The sequence below is a fragment of the Ursus americanus genome, chromosome 12, assembly GCF_024610735.1.
Source record: "Ursus americanus isolate L20-20 chromosome 12, mUrsAme1.1.p, whole genome shotgun sequence".
NCBI lineage: Eukaryota > Metazoa > Chordata > Mammalia > Carnivora > Ursidae > Ursus > Ursus americanus.
In genome coordinates this window covers 57,807,720-57,829,089 of record NC_142138.1, presented here as the reverse complement: position 1 = coordinate 57,829,089, position 21,370 = coordinate 57,807,720, and the positions used below count along the sequence as shown (strand labels likewise).

Sequence of the window (21,370 nt, the reverse complement as noted above, 5' to 3'; positions counted from 1 at the left end):
ATGAAGGGGGAAGGTATAGAGATTTTTGAGAGAGAGAAAGGAGAGAAAGAGCCAAGTTAGATGGTCTTCTCAATGAAAGAAGGCAGGCAATCTGCAGAGGATGATGGGGTAGAATTAATTTTTCTTATTAACAATCAAATAGGGGCGCCTGGAAGGCTCAGTCAGTTAAACGTCTGCCTTCAGCTCAAGTCATGATCCCAGGACCCTGGGATGGAATGCCAAGGCAGGCTCCCTGCTCAGTGGAGATCCCTCTGCCACTCCTCCTGCTGTGCTCGCTTGCTCTCTCTCTCGCTCTCTCTCTCCCCCATATAAATAAACAAAATCTAAAAAAAAAAAAAAAAAAAAAAAACAAGCAAACAATCAAACAGAATGATTAAGAAGTATGTGTGCAGGCAAGTATGATCACCAACAAGGTCAGATAAAAAAATAATTCACCAGTACATACTCTACTACTGTACTTTCATTTTTAAGGAGCTCCTGCAGAGCAGGCACCATCACGTGTTCTCCCTACTTCTTCCCATAACATATACTACATTACGGGTATGAAAAACAAGAGATGGTGATAATGTCTTTGCAAAATTTTTATAGGCTAATGAACTGCTAATATAAATAAATCATTATCGTGAGTAAACACATTCAACTTACATACACACTGATTTATTTTTTTTAAGATTTTATTTATTCATTTTTGCAAAAGAGAGAGCGAGCGAGCCAGGTGGAAGGGGCAGAGGGAGAAGCAGACTCCCCGCTGAGCCAGGAGCCCAACGCAGGACTTGATCCCAGGACCCTGAGATCATGACCTGAGCCGAAAGCAGACACTTAACCGACTGAGCCACCCAGGTGCCCCATACACACTGATTTTAAAAATTAACGCTAAGGGGAGCCTATCTTTGGCTCAGGTCAGGATCCTGGAGTCCGAGGATCGAGCCCAGCATGGGGCTCCCTGCTCAGTGGGGAGTCTGCTTCTCCCTCTCCTGCTGCGCCCCCCACCCCAGCTCTTGTTCTTTCTTCTCTCTCAAATAAAATCTTTAATAAATAAAATAAATAAAAATTAGCCCCAAAAGATGGCTGATACTCAAAAACAACGAGTCACCCGAACCCTTCTCTTTTTTCTCTTTCACTTTGATTAAAAGAAAACTTAAAGCCAGTCTACGGAAGTACATTATGCTTTTATCCTCCTGTGCCTTCAGGCACAATGAATTTCCTTATCTGTAAAACGAGGGTCAATAGGAGATGCTTAGAACAAAACCTGGCAGTAGTACGTATTCAATAAATGTTAACCAGCCATTATTCCGTGAATGTTTTCACTGTTTAGAAGAGCACCAAGTAAAGTTAAGTCCCCAAAAGTTTAATTTAATAAAAACTCTTTAGATACTGATGTCGGTCAAAATCCCAGCAGAAATGATGTAACTACTTATCAGCTAGTTCACAATGATAAAACCCTAGACAGAGTCTGGATCCACAGGCTAACACAGCAACTCAGAACCTAAATGCCACAGCAAACTATGTCAAAGCATTAATCATTTTCTCCACCCCACCATGAGGAACAAAAACACTCTCTTCCTCAAATATATTTTCAGCCCCTACATACTCCTGTCTAACTACCTCCTCTCCCACACTTCTCACCCGTCTGCACTCCTTATGGCTTTTCCTTGAATGCTCCTCAAAGGTTTTTGTACCACTATCATGTGTACTAGTGGTTATTCCAGGAGCAACTGAAACATCTCCTTTCCTTTTTAAATACTCGTTTCTGTGAAGAAATCCTGAAATTGCTAAAAGCACACATTATAACTAGGACATAGCCCTCTTTCTGGAGGCCTGCACAGCTAGGTCCCAATATGGCACTATTTTTAGATAACACTCTAGCCAGTGCTAAACCAAGGCGCTCTTCTTGGTCTCTCTACAGCCCACCCATGCCCGCCACCCCTTACCAGACACATGGGAAGACAGGACTAGAACAGGAACAGACAGCCTTCCTCCCACAGCAGGTCAAAAGCTTGATCAGCACATGTATTTGACTTTTCTAACTTCACTTAAAAAGATTTTTTTAGTCAATAATACCATGCAGTAATAAATTCAATGGAAGAGCAGATTTTAGTCCTAATTCTACCACGACTAGCTGTGTGATCCTGAGTAAGTCACCTAACTTCACAATACCTATCTCCTTATATATAAAATATGAAGCGTTTTGGCCTAGATGTGCCCTATGGTTGCTCTCTAACGTTCCAGGACTACAATTATTATGATGCTAAAAGCAGATTAAAGCTCTACTTCTGACACACAGAGGCTTCAAATCAAACCACGGATCCACATCGTCCTATTAACCCAATCATTCAAAACAGCTGCCGTAGTTCAGGGATCAGCATGCCCTCCAATCACGCACTCCCGATCAAGAGGGCACACAGAATACCAAGATTAAAGAGTGCAGCAACGTAAGGAAGAGATGTCTGGCAGCCTACTGTCTATATGCATGCTTGAGTGTATTCTATAATTACAGTCTCAAATTAACAGAACATTCAAATTAGATTGCTATTCCTAAGAAAAAATCTGAGTATCTCTAATGAAAGATCACAGCAGCACAGTCCATGCTACTTCCAATAATAAGCTTATCTATTGCTCCCACTGATTTCTTTTTATTGACAGGCGTAAGTAACTAACAGAGTAAAAATTCAGATTAAAGTTAAAAATGACATTTCATTCAAAGTACCATACTTAATACAAAAACCAGTTGCTCCCTAATTGAGCAAAAGAAAAGGTTAGCAGAAGTACAGATGGGAAAAACATTATGGAGCAAAGTAAAATAATTGTTCTTTTTTTTTTTTTTTAAACAAACACGTCTGTTGTATGTGCCTGGAACTGCTGGACACAAATACAAGTAAGTTAAGGAATGTGAAGTTAGATCTATTTTTCGTGTGAAATGAGCAAGTGTCCATAGCCTAAAATATCAGAATAATTGCTTTACCCAGCCCACTGTCCCTGTAAGCGCACTAAGCTGCTACATATGAACATCCTTGAAAACCTTCTTCAACTCAAACTTCAACTCTTTGCTGAATCCTTCTCCATTCCCTCTCAACGGAGACATTACTCCCACTCCGATGGCTGACACAGATTCTTCCCTTTCAGCATGAGTCCAAGAGCTTAATTTCCAAAACTTAAGTCCCAAACTGTCCTTCCCAGCCTCTATCTCTAGCCAGGTCTGGCTACTCTAAAAAAAAAAAAATTATTTGACTATCTTTCCAGATCCTAATCTTGCTTTTTCATAAACTGCTAATTGGTTTTCTTGATTTTTGATTAAAATGGTAATGAAACTCTTTTTAGTATGACCTGAAAACCCTTCCACATCTGTGTCCTTCTTCCTCAAGGGCACCCTGACAAAAGGCTCGACCTGGCCCTACAGCTTAGCGTCAAATACCATAACACTAATACTTGGTCAAATTATCATAATTATTTGGGTTTGTACCTGTTTAGGACCCCCTTAGTCCTAAACTCAAAAAAGCACACTCCTCAAAAGCACAAAACAGTCCCTTCTTTTTGTTTCTACTATCCCCCCTCCAATATCTAGGACAGAGTAGGCACATAGTAACTGTGGGATGAATGGCTTGAGTTTCTATGGGATTCAGTAGTTGCCTAATCCCATTTTGTAAATGCCAGCTGCAATGAATGGAATTTTCAATGTGGGCAGTTAACAGAAACAGAAGATTTCCATTCCTCTGCTATCTTTACTTAGCCCCAACCCATTCCTCGCTAGGCCCTCAACTCTCACCCCACAACTACACCTGACAATAAACTTGATCACTCACAAGGCTCCTAGTCTCCTTATTCCCCTCTAAAACTCTCAAACCTTGCCCCAGCTCCCTTGCACCCACCACCCACTTCAGTGAAATAAACTGCTACAAATCAGCCCTGAACATCCCATATCCCAACACCTAAAAGAGTGCATGAAACACAGTATTCAAATACTTGTTCAGTGAATGAATAAATAAATGAATATATTAAAGGTAAAAGATGGCAGTATGCTGTGACTGGGACAGAGATAATGGGTCTCTTCTGTGGAAAAGATTTTTTTCGCTTGGAGAGGGAGAGGGGAGGAGCAGGATAGAGGAAGAGAGAGAATCTCAAGCAGGCTCCAGGCCCAGCGTGGAGCCTAACTTGGAGCTGGATCTCACAACCCTGAGATCATGACCTGAGCCAAAATCAAGAGTTGGATGCTTAACAGACTGACCACCCAGGCGACCCTGAAAAAGATTCTTCTGGGAAGCAATCACATACCAACAACCAAAAAGGCTTAAAGCACATATAAGAAGTTCTTGATAAAACTTAACTGACATAGAGGCGCCTGGGTGGCATCTGACTTGAGCTCAGGTCATGATCTTGGGCTCTTGGGATCGAGCTCTGTGTGGGCTCTGTGGTTAGCCAGGAGTCCGCTTCTTCCTCTGCCCCTCCCCCAGCTAGTTCTCTGGCTATCTTTCTCTCTCTCTCTCACTCACTCCCTAATAAACAAAATCTTAAAAAAAAAAACAAAACTGAACATAATTTCAGAATATATGCCTGCCCAAAACCCCTAGAGAAATCCCTACGTAGCTTCCTCAGTGGGCAATTGCCTACATGACTGAGTCACGCCCCTCTCTTGATTGGATCAGGAGTAAATACCTGACACATAAATCAACCAGTCATAGGCTGACAGAGGGCCTACACCCTGTGTGACCCAGCTCCAAAAAGATGAGTAAAACCAATCAGATCATCTGAGGAATCTGCACCAGAAGATAAAGAAAAAGTCATCCTAAACTGCAAGATCACACAAATGCGTGAAATCCTAGATTAAAGGGAAAAAAAAAAAAGAGCAGCTCACTTAGCCACACAGCTCTCCTCAAAATGTTATCACTTGAGAATATGAAAAAGGTAACTTGCGTGTTGCTAAAGATCATGTGTTCTCTTTGGGCAACTGGCCAATTAAGAGGGAGAGTGGGGTTTCTTTTTCACTTTTGTGGAATATAAAAAGAACGCTTAAGAGAGCAGTTATTTGTGAGCAAGGAGAGGGATTATCCTCTGGCTGCCTCAATGTTCTAATTTTGGCCCCTGGTGAGTAAGTTTCCTTTTATTTCTTTAAAAGCAGGGCAACAAACAGCCATTTTGGTGCTAACACTAAATTATATGGTATGTACATCGGACATGACCGAAAACTATTTTTGCAAAGGTGTATTTCTTTCTAGCTCTGCCTCAAAATTTTCTCGTAATAGAAATGTAAAATACTCAGTTTTAACCCATACCAATAAATTTTATACGTAATGGAGATGTCCTCCAAAGTTGACTGTAATGTTACATCCATTCACCAAAACCCATATATCCCAAAATTTCTCGCTTAAAAATGTTAGAATCATATCCCTACCTAAGTCTCCCAAACACTGATGGCAGCATACAGCACTTTTCTATACATCTATTTAATCAAATGTAAATACCACATTTTAAAAATTCACAAATAGCAAAACATTATAAACTGAGCTGCCAGATCCTAAGGATGCCTACAATTTCAATTTCCCTTACCATATAAATGTTCATCAATGCTGTAAGGGGTTGGAGTTCATAGATGTATTTACTTTTACTAACCTTTTGCTACAGCACAAATTAGTAGTGGAATGGCAAAAAAAAAAAAAAAAAAAAAGCTGTTAAATAAGAGGGAGAAGGCCAAGTCCCTAAATGATTCCCCAAATTATATCTATATTTATCTCTATCTATGATAAAATACAGCTACTAAAAATACAAATCAACACTCTTCCAATCCCCTGCACACCTTTCCAGCCTTATCTCCCACGATCCTCCTATACCAACCCTTTATCCCAGGCAAATCTATTCGCTCACTCATATTTCTGAGCCTTTGTACATATTACTCCCTCTGTCTGGATGCACTTTCCTCTGGCCTCTGTCTTAAGAGTCCCTATTTATCCCTCAAGGTCCATTTCAGACGTCGTCGCCTCCTCTGGGAAGACTTCCATGTTTCTTTCTCCTCCCCCCCAAATCAGCTACTCCTGTAACCACATTCCACACACATTAACCATTGTTTACTCCTGTATCTCCGCAACTTTAACTGCTCAAGAGTTTTGTCTACTTCTCATTTATCTCCAGGCTAATAAAGTACCTGTGCACATAAAAGACGATCAGAAATACCAAATCATAAATAAGTTAATAAATGAGCCTCTTTAGGGATAGCGCGACACTGAAAACCAAAAAGCTCAATAAAAAGTAGCGTTGACCGAATGCAATGCGGTGTCCTAGACTGGATCCTGAAGCAGAAAAAGAACGTTAATGGAAAAACTGCTGCAATCCAAGTAAAGTATGTAGTTAACACTAATGCACCAATATTGTGCACTGACACGCACCAACACTGTGCAGTGTTGACAAATGTACCATAGCTATGTAAGATGTCAACATTAAGGGAAACCAGGTGAAGAGTATACAGGTTCTCTACGTACTTATCTCTGCAACTTTCCTACTAATGTGAAATTATTCCAAAATAAAAAGTTTATTTAAAAAACTTGTAAGGGTTGGGGTGCCTGGGTGGCACAGCGGTTAAGTGTTTGCCGTGGGCTCAGGGCGTGATCCTGGCATTATGGGATCGAGCCCCACATCAGGCTCCTCTGCTATGAACCTCTTCTTCCTCTCCCACTCCCCCTGCTTGTGTTCCCTCTCTCTCTGGCTGTCTCTATCTCTGTTGAATAAATAAATAAAATCTTAAAAAAAAAAAAACAAAACTTGTAAGGGTGCCTGGCTGGTTAAGATTCTGCCTTCAGCTCAGGTCATGATCCCAGAGCCCTGGGATCAAGCCTCATGCTGAACAAGAAGCCTGCTTCTCCATCTCCCTCTGCTGTTCCGCCTGCTTGTGCTCTCTGTCAAATAAATAAATAAAATCTTTAAAAACAAAAGACACATACACAAAAAACTTGTAAGTAGTCTAGAAAAACTCAAAAAACTACAAATATTCATGAGGACGTGAATGTGGATTTTAGTTATTAAAATAATTACAAAAATAAAAGGGTAAGAAATCTATTTCTCTTAGACGCAGATCAGAGGGGCGGCTGGGTGGCCCAGACAGTTAAGCATCTGCAGGCTCAGGTCACGGTCCTGGGATAGAGCCCCAAGCAACGCCCCGGGCCACCAGGCACCTGGCTTCCCTGCCCTGCGTCCCTGCTTTTCCCTCAGCCCACCCTCCCCACCCTGTGCTCTAACATGCATGCTCTTTCCCAAATAAATAAATAAAATCTCTAAAAAAAAAAAAGCAGAGGAAGGAAGGAACGAAATTAATTTTTTTTTAAAGATTATTTATTTATTTGACAGAGAGACAGCCAGCGAGAGAGGGAACACAGCAGGGGGAGTGGGAGAGGAAGAAGCAGGCTCCTAGCAGAGGAGCCTGATGGGGGGCTCGATCCCAGAACGCTGGGATCACGCCCTGAGCCGAAGGCAGACACTTAACGGCTGTGCCACCCAGGCGCCCCCGAAATTAATTTTTAACAACCTGAAATGAACCAAAATATGTTAGGATTTATTAATGCTGAAAAATGGTGAAAGAGATTTATATCATTAAACCGAAGTGATTCAATGTTTATTTTCAAAAATACGTAACTCAACATTGAAATAACTTCCACGGAAAGTTTAAGACTGCATTATCCTAACACATACATCAGAACTACTTTATCTGTGTAAATCATGATAGTGATTATATCATTACATCAAACAGAACCCTGTTTTGAGGTTATCAATTCTGATGTTCTAACTTCAGGAAATAGAGGGGAAATGTTCTATCAAAAGTATGTCACTCTAAAACAATCCTGTAATTTACAGTAATCTGTAAAATAGAATTTCCAAGGTCCTGGGCAAAATCCATTTCCATACAACAGTCTCCATTTAATAAAAAAGTATAAAGACTAGGGATATCAAAACATGACTAAAACAGAAATCCAAATACAGTGTACCCTTTCCATAATAAGCTCTTAGAGTTCAGTGGAATACTATTTCAATTTTAAAATCCAACTATGACAGGAAATTACAAGATGACAAGAGTCAAGCTACCTTGCTAATTAAACAAGTCTGATTTAAATGGTCCCCATATCACCAAAGTAATAACGATTAACAGCAGGCCACATAAATAAAAGCACGAGAGAGGGGCGTCTGGGTGGCTCAGTTGGTTAAGCATCTGCCTTGGGCTGGAGACATGATCCTGGGATTGAGCCCTGCCTTGGACTCCTTGCTCTCTCTGTCAAATAAATGAATAAATAAATAAAAATCTTAAAAAAAAAAAAAAAGCAGGAGATACAAGCACAATAAAAACAACAGTGTAGGAATGCCTTGGTGGCTCAGTTGGTTAAGTGTCTGCCTTGGGTTCAGGTCATAATTCCAGGATCCCAGGATCAAGTCCCACACTGGGCTCCTTGCTCTGCGGGGAGCCTGCTTCTCCCTCTGCCTGCCACTCCCCCTCCTTGTTCTCACTCTTTCACAAATACATGAATAAAATCTTTAAAAATAAATAAAGTAAGTAAATAAATACAATCATGGTGAGACATCCCTAACTATACAGCTATAGATTTACATGAGCAACTAGAAAAAATTTAGAATACTACCTATTTCAAAGTTAAGCAACAAAAATTTTTTGAGATGTAAAACACTAACAATCATCCAAAAACCTCAAAGTCTTTTTGTATGAATGTTAAAAACATTTACCCATTTGTGAAAGACTTGGTGACAAAAAGAAGCCCATAACTGCAAAATAGTAATGGAACAATGAACACACTCATGTCTCCACTAGCCCTTAATAAATCTCTTAAACTGTTACGTATCTTCCAAGTCTAACTTGAAAATCAAAGGAAATCCACTAAAGACTATACCCTCCTGAAGTTTGTTTCTAAGATTACCAGGTACAAGTCAAACAAATTTGGTCTTTCTGGTTCTTCTCTGTTTGGTTTGTATCTGATATATTCATTTGTTACAACTTACTAATATCAAGACATGAAAAATAGGTTATGTCATTTACATAGAGCGCCATATTAAGACTGGGACAATTAAACAGTGCTCCAAAGACAATGTTACTCAGTTCAAGCAGCTTCGATTACCGATATGATACAGATGACTGCTAAGCAGGTAACAGCAGGTAAGCCTGCAGAGACAGAGGCATAACAATAACTCTAACTTGCTAAACACTAAAACGAAAACTGGAGAGAAAATCAAATACTAAAACAGTTTCTTCTCTCTATATTCTCTTAAAACAATTACATTATGGGCACTTTATAAATTTATGTCTTTCAGGTTTTTAACTATCTTCCTAAACAGCTTTATTACCTAAACTAATTTCAGTCAAACTCAAGAATAAGAGAAATAACAACACAAAAATAGCCCTCTTAAAACCCTGCTAAAATATTTCATTATAACATTAACATCACAGACAAGAGACCCCTGAGATCAGACCTCATCGTACAGAAAAAAGAATATGAGGTTCAGAGATCAAGACAAATCCCTCCATTTTCAGTTTCTTTGCTCCTTAACCCTACCCTACACGGGATCTCCCATTTATGAATTAAGTTACTAATTCAAAGAACTTTTATTAGTGCTAGTCTACTATAATCTGTTGACTAGAAAACAAGTTTTAAAACAAACTTCAGTTACCTTAACAAATTTAGTATCCACTGCTCTAAACACTTCTTACGAGACCCATATTTTAATTTTTTGGTCTTTACTGCTAATATTCTAGTTCCTGAGTACTTAAAACATCTTTTCCTCCCCACCTTCCCCGATAAGCCCCATTCCCCAATAAAACTAAACTAAACTAAACTAAACTAAACTAAACTAACTAAACATAAGAAGACAAAGCATGGACAGTTGCAAGAATGATTAAAAGGTCACATGATTGTCAAATCTGTTTTTTTTAAGATTTTATTTATTTATTTGAGAGAGAGTGAGAGAGCACAGGAGAGCTCAAGCAAGGGGAGCAGCAGAGGGAGAGGGAGAAGCAGGCTGCCCATCGAACAGGGAGCCTGATACGGGGCTTGATCCTAGGACCCTGGGACCATGACCTGAGCTGAAGGCAGATGCTTAACCGACTGAACCACCCAAGAACCCCTTGTCAAATCTATTAAGTACTAAAACCCTATTCTATGGCCATCTCTGTACCTACTTCAGAATTAGCATACTTAGGGAATATTACAATATTGTAATTCCTGAAAAGGACCATATTTTCAGATTGAACAAGTAATAATACATTTAAACAAAAGACACAAAGAACAGTTAAGTGCATATAAAAACAAACCTATCTTTGAAATGTAAATTTCTACTTTTTATGCCAGTTCTTTTTGCCCAGACACTAGATGCGTCCTCATAAGAAGTGTAATGTTTATGAATCTTATGCCAAATAAATGGCAAATCTTATAAAGAATATCATCCTATGCGAATTTAATGAAACAATATAATAACAGTATTATTGTTATTATTAAAGCAAAATGAATGCTACAGATTATAGGTACTATAAAAATTCAAATTAAGAAGCTACTGAGGGCTAAGTTAAAGGAAAAGTTCAGTATTACAACTCTCTAATTATCAAAAATACTTATTTTCAATAATAAGCATATTCAGCTGGTAAATACAGACATTTAAATGTGAGTAATAAACTGTATAAGGTTTAAGTGAATTAGAGGATTCCAATTCTCTGCATGCAACTTAATTTTTGCCATACCACCACCACAAAAATCCTAGCGAACAAAGCATAAATCTCATTTTGTATAATAATGTTTTCTCAAGATCCGCTAAGGGAAATTACGAAGAAATAAAAATCTAAAGATAGCACAGGAGTAAATCATTCAATAACTTGCAAAACTAAATTATAATATTCAATTCCTTCTAATAAATTTAATAAATATTTATTTCCCTTTCATATCACAAGAGTGATATTAAAATTCCTTGAAGACCTCTGAAAAGAATGTATTATTTGAAAAAAATCAAATTTTTTGTCTGAAACACCCTTGAAAAAAGTAGCTAAAATGATAAGCTTTCAGAGACATATCACAATAACAGAAGTTACCAATACTGAATAGTTGTTTGCTAAGCATTTTACATATATTATCTTCTTACACGTCATAAAATAGGCATCATCATCCCCACCTTATATATGTGAAAAATAAGATTCACTGGCTAAGTTATGTGCTCTGAGCCTCACGACTAGTAAATGAAGGTGGGAACTGAATTCAGTTCAATGTGACTCTGAAAGCAGCGCTCTTATCCATTCATTATACCAGTACTTTCCAACTTTTGCTACATGATGGCACACACTGAAAATGATAATGTTATCATTTACTAAAGTAAGTTGGAGGAGCTTGGTAAAAATAATATATATTTTCTTTATATCATAAAATTATGACATGAAAAATAAAATGATACAGATGATATTAAATACTAATTGGCATAAACCTTCCTAATAAAATATTTGCAACCGCCATGTTCCCAAAGTTTAAAGAAGAAATCATACTAAAAATGTTCAAATTATCATTTCAACTGTTGCAAATTTTTGAAAAGTTATGAAAATGATTTAAAATTTCAAAACTATAGAGGTGCCTGGGCGGCTCAGTCGGTTAAGTGTCTGCCTTCGGCTCACGTCATGATCCCAGGGTCCTGGGATTGAGCCCACATCGGGCTTCCTGCTAGGCAGGGAGCCTGCTTCTCCCTCTCCCTCTGCAGCTCCCCCTGCTTGTACTCTCTTATGCTCTCTCTCTCTCTGTGTCAAATAAATTAAAATCTTTTAAAAAAATTAAAATTAACATAAATATATGAAATTTCAAAACTATAAAAAAATTTACAAACAGCACATTTGTATGCCATCCTATGCACTGCACTCGGTTGGGAAGCTTTGCATAATATAATTTTGTCTTTCTACATAATATTGTGATTAAACATTAATTGTGGTGTTATCAAGATCTTCCCAATAACAGACCTAAAGAAAATTCATATCAAAGGTAATAAAAAATTGTAACACTTAAGTATTCCTTAACTAATTCGACCCACCCTGGCTTCTTAATTTGAATTTCTATAGTACCTATAATCTGTAACATTCTTTTTGATTTAATAACAACAATAATAGCTAACATTCACTGAGCTAATCCTATATTCCACTTTACATTATTATCATATTAATCCTCACAGCACTCCTACAGTGCCTCTACTTTCTCCATTTTATTTTTTTATTTTTTATTTTTTTAAAGATTTTATTTATTTGACAGAGATAGAGACAGCCAGCGAGAGAGGGAACACAAGCAGGGGGAGTGGGAGAGGAAGAAGCAGGCTCACAGCGGAAGAGCCTGATGTGGGGCTCGAACCCAGATCGCCGGGATCACGCCCTGAGCTGAAGGCAGACGCCTAACCGCTGTGCCACCCAGGCGCCCCTACTTTCTCCATTTTAAAGATGAGTAAACGGAGCAGAGCAAAATTGAGTAAGTAAATTTCCCAAGGTTACAGCTGGTGAATGGGAATTAGAATTTGAAATAGTCTGACTTCATAGCTCATGTTGTTAATCACTATACTAAACTACATCCCTCCAAAAAAGAAAATACAGTAATATTTAATGAATACCTATTATGTGCCAGGAGAGACACAGGTAACCAAACATATCTCAACTTAGACTAAGTTTGACAGTTTCACAGGTATTTCATGAAGTAAATATCTCCTTTGATGCACATGCAAGTGGTTTTCTACAGCAAAAAAAAAAAAAAAGAAAAAGAAAGGTATTCGTAAACTGTGATGAGTGTGTTCTGCTTACAGAAAATATGGGATAACTTTAACTTCTGTTCAAGCAAGAGCATCTGTGTCTGCAACTACTTATATCTGTTGACTTAACTTCCTCAAGAATATTAAAAAATCTTACTTAAAACAATGAACTGATAAAAATTAAAAGCAAATGTTTCAGCACTTTGATTTTTACTTACTGCTTTTGAAGTTCGCTAAGTCATCATGTGTTTAATCTTGTTTTTAATTAAATGCACTATTTATAACGTCTGGAATAAAGATTTTTCCAGACATTTGCTTGCCTAAATTCTGCCTGCCAAATCCTGCCATTTAGAAGAAAGCCTTACGGTTTACAACTGTATTACAACAGGCTAATGTCCTAAGGGGATCTCTGATGGGCCAATGTGTATCAAAACATTAACAGATGAAAATACACCTTTAGTTTCATAACCAATCAATCAATAGCAGACAACATTAATGCCTTGAGTATTATGGTTTATGTTAAACATCTGAAAGAGCCCAAGGAGCAATGTCCAACAGTAGGTGGTTCACACTAGTAAATATTTAAGAAGCATCTACTATGTGCCATGGACCATGCTCACCCACAAATGACACCTGTTAAACAGAGTGGCAGTCTAAAATTACCATCTGAATTCATGTGTCATGAAAGGTCAGATATTCAAACCAAAAGCTCAAGCTCCAATATATAATTTTCCCCCTATATCCAAAGAGCTGTTCCTAGGGCTTCTGCAACCTACAAACCACTGAATATGTTAACATGAAGAGACTAGCATGGGCACCCAGCACATCCTGGAGTACAAAATAAGCCTTGGGTTATGGTGGTGCATTCTGTCCTCCAGAGCTTTACACCATGAAAACTTGGCACTTCTCCTAAAGCAACTTCTTTTTCTCAAAAATTGTTTTAAAAAGTTCTATTGCAAAAAAAAAAAAAAGGAAAAAAGAGGTTCTGTTGCTTACAGAAACCATTACTCCTACTTATTCTTCTCTAACAGAACCGTTGAAAATACTAATAGTAAAGAAACTGTGACTTAACTAATTGGTAAGCTGACTTGACGCCAGGGTACTTTATAGGATTTACTGAGCCTCTAGAAACCAGTCTCAAAAATGTTTAAACTAATCATGCTGAGTAAAATGGACCTGACTGTACCAAAAAGCTGCTCAAAACGAATGTCGGGTAAAATAAACAGTAATTTTCTGAAGCCAATGTTTTTAGTTTGGAGAGACAGCTCACCAGAAGTCTGTCACAGCTTTTACAGTGTATCCAATTTCATAATTTATCCCAAGGTAACTCCATTCCCACTGCATATCATCCCTAGCAACTATTCAGCAACTCCCAATATGTAATCTATTGTCCACTACATCTTTTGCCACAAACCTCAAACCAGCCAGTCCTTAAATTTCCTCAGCTCAAACCACCTCCCCTTTGTAAAAACAAGGGAAGGAGTTATAAAACCTTAAGAGAGTTAAAAATGATCGAAGGAGGTGGAAAAGTATAAACAGCCTCTGCACCTAAGCTCTTTTCCTTCAAATCCGAGAACTTGTCAATTATCTCCCCAACACACCTTCATGTTCCTGGTTAATCCAGGGTTCCTCCACCTTACCAACAGTTCAAAATGTCCACTTGGTAATAAATGGCCGGGTCTTTACGTGACCACTCTGTCCCAGCCCCTCCATATACATTCATCATTCAAGCATCCCAACTTCATCCTATCAAAGTATCACCACGCTCCAAACTCAAAAGCCATTATACAAGCCCCACACACTATCCCGTCGTCTTTGCTGTCAACTCCAACCCCTTGCAAAACCTTCCCTAATATCAGCTCTTCCTTTATGAGCATTCCCCGTATTCCTAACACAGTCTCAGTGTCCTCCTGCCCCACACTCCCAAGCTCTCTTCACTAAACGCCAATTCCAGCACGGAGTCACACCCTCCGTCCAGCCCAATTCCTACAACCCCAAACCCCACCCCCTCATCACGCCCTCCTGGGCCTAAGCCACCAACCCAACACCCCGCCCTACGGCCGTCACGCCCCTCCAGATCCCTTCGGGGTCCTTTCAGCCGGCCGGGCCTGACCACCCCCCCTCCAAGGCTCCCAAGTGTCTAGGCCCTCCCGTTCACCCAGCCAGCCCCGCCAGCCCCGCCCTCAGCCCCTCACCGAGTAGCAGCAGCTTCACTTCTTTGGCCGCTTTCTCTCCGTCCTCCCGCAAGTTGCGGTCGATCATCTTGCTCCGCTCCACCGCCGCCTTGTCCTCGGCGCTCAACGTGCAGCCCATGGCGGCGGCGGGAGAGGGGACCGAGCCCGGGCTCACTCACACACCGCGGAGACTGCGGCTCGGGGGGTTGAGACAGCGTCTACTGCTGGGCGGCGGCCCTCTCCGTCAGCTCCTTGAGCGCCCGAAGGAACCGGATATCCGGCGTTTACGACACTTCCGGCAACGCCCCACGGCGGTTACTGCTCAAAATTCTCCAGCTGGGGTAGAGGAGGAGCAACGGAAAGCGGAAGTACAGGAGAGGACCGGTGAGTCCGAGCGGTGGTTCCCGGAGTAGCGATGGCTTGTCGAGCACCTGGTACGCGGCTCGATCTTAGTGCTTCTTCTCCTTTTCGGCTGCCTTATTTGGGTAAACGTAGAAAAACCAGGGACTGGCTTCCCCAGTTGGTGGCGCCGTCCTGAGGTCACACAGCCGGCTTTGGATGGGGGCGTGGGGGTTCCCAAAAAGGGAGTCCACAGCCCGCACAGGAATTTCTGCTGGGAATTTCTTACTGGTCAGAAAGCCCCTTGATCTCTGCCTGTGGAGACCCGAAGCCCCTTCCCAAGGGTACGACCCTCTGCTGGGGTTGTCTCAGCCCGATCTACGGGATGGAAACAAACAGCAGAGCCTGGGGCCGGCCACCCTTCACATATTGAGATCTGTAAGGCCGACCATGCCTGGGTCTTTAGCATCCCCTTCTGCCCTCCCCTTTGTCCCACCGCTTCCTGCTCTCAGGGTGTATCCAGGTCCTTGTGCCGTTACCTACGAGTTGCCCAGCAACTATGTTGACAAAGGGCCACCTGAAATCGCTAAATACTGTATTACCTGAAAGGTAAGCGTGTAGTTTTCCACAAGATTTCCGTGCTATCTTTCTCCATCATAAGCCAGTTTTAGCGCGGATAAGTGATCCTGCGTTAGGGGCTTCGGACTTCTACCAAGATCAGTTAGCCTCAGGCCCGCACCCAAAGCAAACCAGTGCATCCTGTGAATCTCCCTACTGAAATTTCCTGTTGTAGTACCACCCAAAAGGGGAAGTTCTAGTAGATTTGTCTCTCAGCTCTAGCATCACCTGAAAACAAACCTCTCTGAAAACCCCAGACTCATAATCTTTTCACTCATAATCCTGGGTACTACTGTGAAAGTGGCCCTAAATTACCTTTACTATCAAATACCTGCACAAATACTCTCACCATACATTCTAGAGAGGAGAACTCTTGTGTCCCCCAAACCGTTCTCTGGGATTAAAAATTATTTCCCTAATAGAATCTAAACCTTAGCATATAAGGTTTACCCAACAGAAGGGTCGATATGATGATGATTCATTAGTTAGAGGGTTTTCTTGAGAGCCACCTTAAACAACTTCATCCACTATCACTTAGTAATGCCAGTTCTTGAAAGTTTGAAAAGCATCCTACTCATTCCCAAATGACTGTTAGAATAAAAAGGATGGCTTTCCCATAATCAATACTTATGGGGGAATAGGGCAAGAGGAAAGGGAAGAAAAACCAATATTTATTGACTACCTATTTGCCAGGTATGGCTAGGTGCTTCCACATGGTCATCTCTTTTAATCCTCACAACAACCCTGTGAGGTAGGTAATGTCACCCCCATTTTTACAGATGAAGAAATAGGCTCAGAGAAATAAAGCATCTTTCCCAAGTTCACACAGTGAGTAAGTAGATGTCTGCCTCCAAATTCACCCCTCTTCTACCATGCCACTGTAAGATGTTACCTGGGGAGACCTGACAACAGAAAGTTTTCGTCTAGGCTGGGGAGTTACCCCACCACCACCCAGGTGCAGGAAAAGTAACTGACCAGTCGGTTGTCTCAACCTGTTGATTCTTGAGCCCACTAGAGAGGTCAAATCTTGTCCAGGAACAGCTTTCACAGCCAAGGATTACATAGCAAAATTTGCCAAGTGATCCTGGTGACTAGAAAACAACTGGAAGGTGGTCATGGCAGAAACTGTTGGGAGAATTCTCAGCATAATAGAAGATAAATTTTATTTCCTTCATGATCCACTCAGGGAAAAATAAATGGCAAATGAACCAGCCTATGTCAAATTCTGTAATAAACGCCAGTGAGATCACAGTGTCAGGAAATTTCAGCCTGAATTAGAGATATCCTTGTACTTAAAATTTTCTTTTTTGATGTATGTGAAGGAGGGGTTGGAGGGCAAAGTCAAAGGAAAAGGCAAAATAAATTAACAAAATGGCTGCCAGGCAGCGTTTCCTGTCCTCCCCTCTCCTCACGCCCTCTCCCCACCCCCTCCTCCCCCCATGCACACGCACCTTTCCTGTTTCCACTGGACTCACACTGCCACCTGCTGGCAATGCTTAGGGCCGACTAGCTGATCGGTGATGTTTGAAGAAGAGTTTTCTCCCCGTTATCTACGAATGAGAGGCCTCCCTTTTGAGTTTATCTTAAAAGGGAGGAGAGCGAAAAGAACAAGTTTTTCAATCACAAAAGATTATCCTTGGTAGATATACTAAGGGATTTCCTCAGTGTCACAGGTTCTAGACTAAAGTAAGTCTGGTGGTAGGAAGACAGAAACCTATAAATTTTCTTAGATCTAAAGGGGGAAAGCTGTTTGCCTAGTTTCAGTTAATAAATTCTTTTCCTCAACTAGAGTTTCATGTACAGCCCTCACACTTTCCACAATCCACAGGAAGCTTCCATGTAGGTATCTGGCTGCAGTGGACTGAGCTCCAATATATGCTCCAATATATTTCTCAAACATTCTTTAATGCTTTACGAGATATATAATGCTCTGTAAAAATGCAAGGTACCTGATAAAATTAGACTATGGACTCCTCAAAGGCAGTGACTCTCTGTGGGTCCCAGAGAATACTAGGTATTCAACTCTTATGCACTGAATTGAACTGAAATAGTAAATGTTGATATCAGTATAACTTTTTATAATAAAAAGTATTTATTGGCCGTTCAAAGGGGAAACTATTCCACTCCCACCAGCCCATCTTACCCTTTAATGTTCAATGAGCCAGGAATTTGTTCAAATACAGATCAAAGCACCCTCTGGTCCTGCCTCAACCCTTGAATGTTATTTGATTCAACTGAGGGAAGTGGATGGACAGGTAGTCCCAGATGGGAGTCCGGTCCAGTTTGCAACTATTCCCCCTCCCTTGCAAATACCATCACTGATACCAACCAAAAGTTCCTACAGTCTCAATCAGTGAACAGCTGAACCCAACTCCCGTGCCCTCTCTCCAACCCAGGGCTGCAGATAGGAGAGAGATTTAAGTCTTTGTCACTGAAGCTAATTTTGAGAGCGATGAATGGGAGTAGGGAGGCATTTAATGGACCATGGAAACCCCACCCTTCCCATTCCCAACCTTAGTCTCTTGTACCCGATTGTCCAGGGGGCTGGAGGTGGGTCACTGCCATGAGGAGAGAGATCAGGGAGGCCAATCCTAGGAAGAAAAAAAAAGATTTACAGTGTTATTGGTAAAGGTGATTATTTGGCCTCTCTGTATCCATGCACCTTAGCAATTCAAATCCTAACCCCACCTTCAGCCACCAACCCCCAATCTTTGTATCCACCCCCCCCCCTTGTATCCTTGCCTTTGCTGAGATCAAGCCGGAAGCTTGATCTCCCATGTGCGGGAGAGAGACAGCAAAATAGAACAGAAGGGCTATTCCCAGAGTGTGAGAGAGAGCTGCAGTCAGCTTTCCTGCCTTCTACTCTTTGTACCCTGCCTGCTATTTCCCCTTGCTTCTTGCCAAACTCAGGAAAGGAATATACCCAGCTGGTCCACTCAGTTTAAGGAAACCTCAGGTCTAAAACTAGAAAAATATCAAATGGAAATACTTAGCTGTACTTTATTTAGTTCTTGTTAAACCTAGCAAGGAAAGGAGAAGACACTGGTCATTTTCTTACCTTGCTTGGGTGCAATTACTGCCCTGGACAATTACACTGAAAAGTGAAATATCCTAAACAATCCCCAGGGTAACTCCAAACCTGGCCTGCTCTCTATATCCACCAACTCCTACCCTTAGAGAGTTTCCCTGGTTCCTGAGGCATGAAAAGTTTGCTGGTTGAAAGGCATCATCTCACCTTCGTGACCCTTTATTCTCAGTACCATCTCACCAGGTTCCCTCCCCCAGTAGTCAAGGATCATAGCCATGTCCAAGGCTTTTGCCACACGTTCATCCCGTTGGCCTTGTTCCTGACCCAGAAAACACTAAGCAAAAGCTGTGTGCAGAGAGCCCCAGCCCCAGCCCCTGCTAGCCGGGAATAGGTGATCCCACAAGGTGTTCCTTCAGTCATAAGTGGCCCCAGCCCCATCTCCCTCCAAGCGGCCAGAAGCCCGTCATGATTCCAGTCGAGTTGAGGGGGCGGGATGGAGGTAGCTGTCCGACATGATGATGTCGCTGGTGAGTTGTTGCTCCAGGAACTCAGAGGTCTCTTCAGCTATCTGGCCTGGAATTCGAAAGTCCACAGCAGGTGTCTCCTGCTTGGGGCTGGGGAGGGGTCGGGAAACCCAGGACTCCGTGGGACATCCTGTACCCTGAAGGAACTGCAGAAAGTTCTCCTCAATGGAGCCCTCCCGGCTAGGTAGCCTCAGCTCCTCCTCTGGAGCTGGCTTGAAGAAGCAGACAAACTGCTTGCTGAGCTCCCCCCGGATCTGCCGGTTGAGGCATCCATAAAAGAACGGGTTGGACGTGAAGCAGAAGTAGCCGATCCAGGTCACCACATTCTCCACCTGCCCGGTCGAAATGGGCTGAGCACTCAGGGCCACGTAGAGGTGGAAAGAAAAGTAGGGCAACCAGCAGAGCAGGAACTGTCCCCCCACGGCCAGGAGGACCACGGCAGCCTTCCCTCCCCCGAACGTCCGGTGCGGGGTGGTCTGGGGGGCCCCCGAGCTGGTGACCATAGTGGAGCGGCTGCTGAGAGACTCAGAGCGTTGCCGGGGTGTCTCCATCCACGTGGGCAGCGGGCCGTGCTGCATGGCAGCCACTCGGGCTACTCGGAACATGCTGCAGTAGACCACAAGGATGAGGAGCAGAGGCAACAAGAAGTAAAGGACAGCAAAGATGACCACGAAAAGCTGGCAGTAGGCACTGCGGCTCCATTGGAGTGAGCAGCCTGGGGGGATGCTGGGAGCTCCCTCCTCCCAGGAGACCCTTCCCAACACCGGCACAGAAGCCATGGCCAAGGCTTTCACCCACACGCCCACCAACACCGAGGCCACCAGCCCCAGCGTCATGCGCACCTCGTAGCGCATGGGGTGGACGACATAATAGTAGCGCTCCACGTTGATGGCCGACACCGAGAGAATGGCCAGGCTAACGAAGCATATGCTCAGGAACAAGTAGAGGCGGCAGGCGACCTCCCCGAAGAGGTCATGGTCAAAGAGGGCGGAGCTGGAGAGCATGGCCAGGGGCATGAGGGTCAGGGCGGCCAGCAGGTCCACCAGGCAGAGGTGGAAGACGAAGACGAATTTGCGGAGGGCGGGTGTCTTGGCGATAACAGCCATCACAGCAGCATTGCCGGCCACAGCGATCAAGTCCAGCAGGAGCATGAAGAAGAGGGCCACAGATTCCGAGGCCACGTCCCGCAGCCCCACCTCTGGGACCCCACTGGCAGTAGACGGACCCGGGGTTTGAGGGACCCTCCCCAGAGTGGAAGAGTTCCCCGATGACTGGGGGATGGGAGAGGACTCCATGGGGCCGAAAGAGGACACCCAGGGCACCTCCTGTCACAGGCCCATCCCCCATCCTAGTCCAGTGACCCTGGGATGGCCAGCCCAGGCCCAGGCTTGCCAATTTTGTGTGTGGGGTTGCGGGGAGAGGGCGCCTCCTGCTGGAGCCTCCCCGACAGGCTCTAATCGCCAGCCTCCCAGGCCAGGCTGTGCATATAACGGAACTGAGGGCTCAGAAGCTCATCTCTCCTTTCTGGCAAGAGGTGGCTCTGGTCTGCCTTGGTGACCCCAAAGAAGCAGGAGACGTGAGAGATGCTGGAGCCTCGCTCACTCAACGCTCCACCTTCTGAGTGGTCTCTGGCTCCTTCTTCTTTTCCTTTCCTCTGTTCTCCATACCCTTCTCCTCTCTCAGGGACTGTTATCCAGAGATTCTAAATCCTCTGTCTCCCTCTCCCAGGGTCCCGCTGAGGTCCGGGATAGTACCCCAGTTTTCAAGTCGCTTATGTAAATTTCCCGATTTCTTGTCTCTCAGAATGGCAGGAGCTGTTGGGGAGTAGAAAGGCCACGAGATCTGATTTCCAGTCCCAGGTCTCGGAATTAACAGACTCCGTGACTCTTCTGGACTTCAGTTTCCTCATGAAGTCATCTGTAAAATGAAGGGAATAATAGCTACTTCACGACTGT

At 42.6% G+C, this 21,370-nt stretch overlaps 2 protein-coding genes across 2 annotated transcripts in view; both read right to left on the bottom strand.

The window, feature by feature from the left end:
- The window catches only part of GNAI3 (G protein subunit alpha i3), a 36,091-nt gene extending 20,911 nt beyond the window's left edge, over positions 1 to 15,180 (bottom strand). Inside the window, exon 1 of the mRNA XM_045801571.2 lies at positions 14,928 to 15,180. Within this exon, the coding sequence (XP_045657527.1) occupies positions 14,928 to 15,045 (118 nt within the window). The 5' untranslated portion in view covers positions 15,046 to 15,180. The remainder of the gene's footprint in view (positions 1 to 14,927) is intronic.
- Positions 15,181 to 19,188: 4,008 nt separating this feature from the next.
- On the bottom strand, positions 19,189 to 20,831 carry GPR61 (G protein-coupled receptor 61). The gene has a single exon (XM_045801572.2). The coding sequence runs from the start codon at positions 20,708 to 20,710 to the stop codon at positions 19,355 to 19,357; it is 1,356 nt and encodes a 451-aa protein (XP_045657528.1). The 5' UTR covers positions 20,711 to 20,831; the 3' UTR covers positions 19,189 to 19,354.
- Between the last annotated feature and the right edge of the window lie 539 nt (positions 20,832 to 21,370).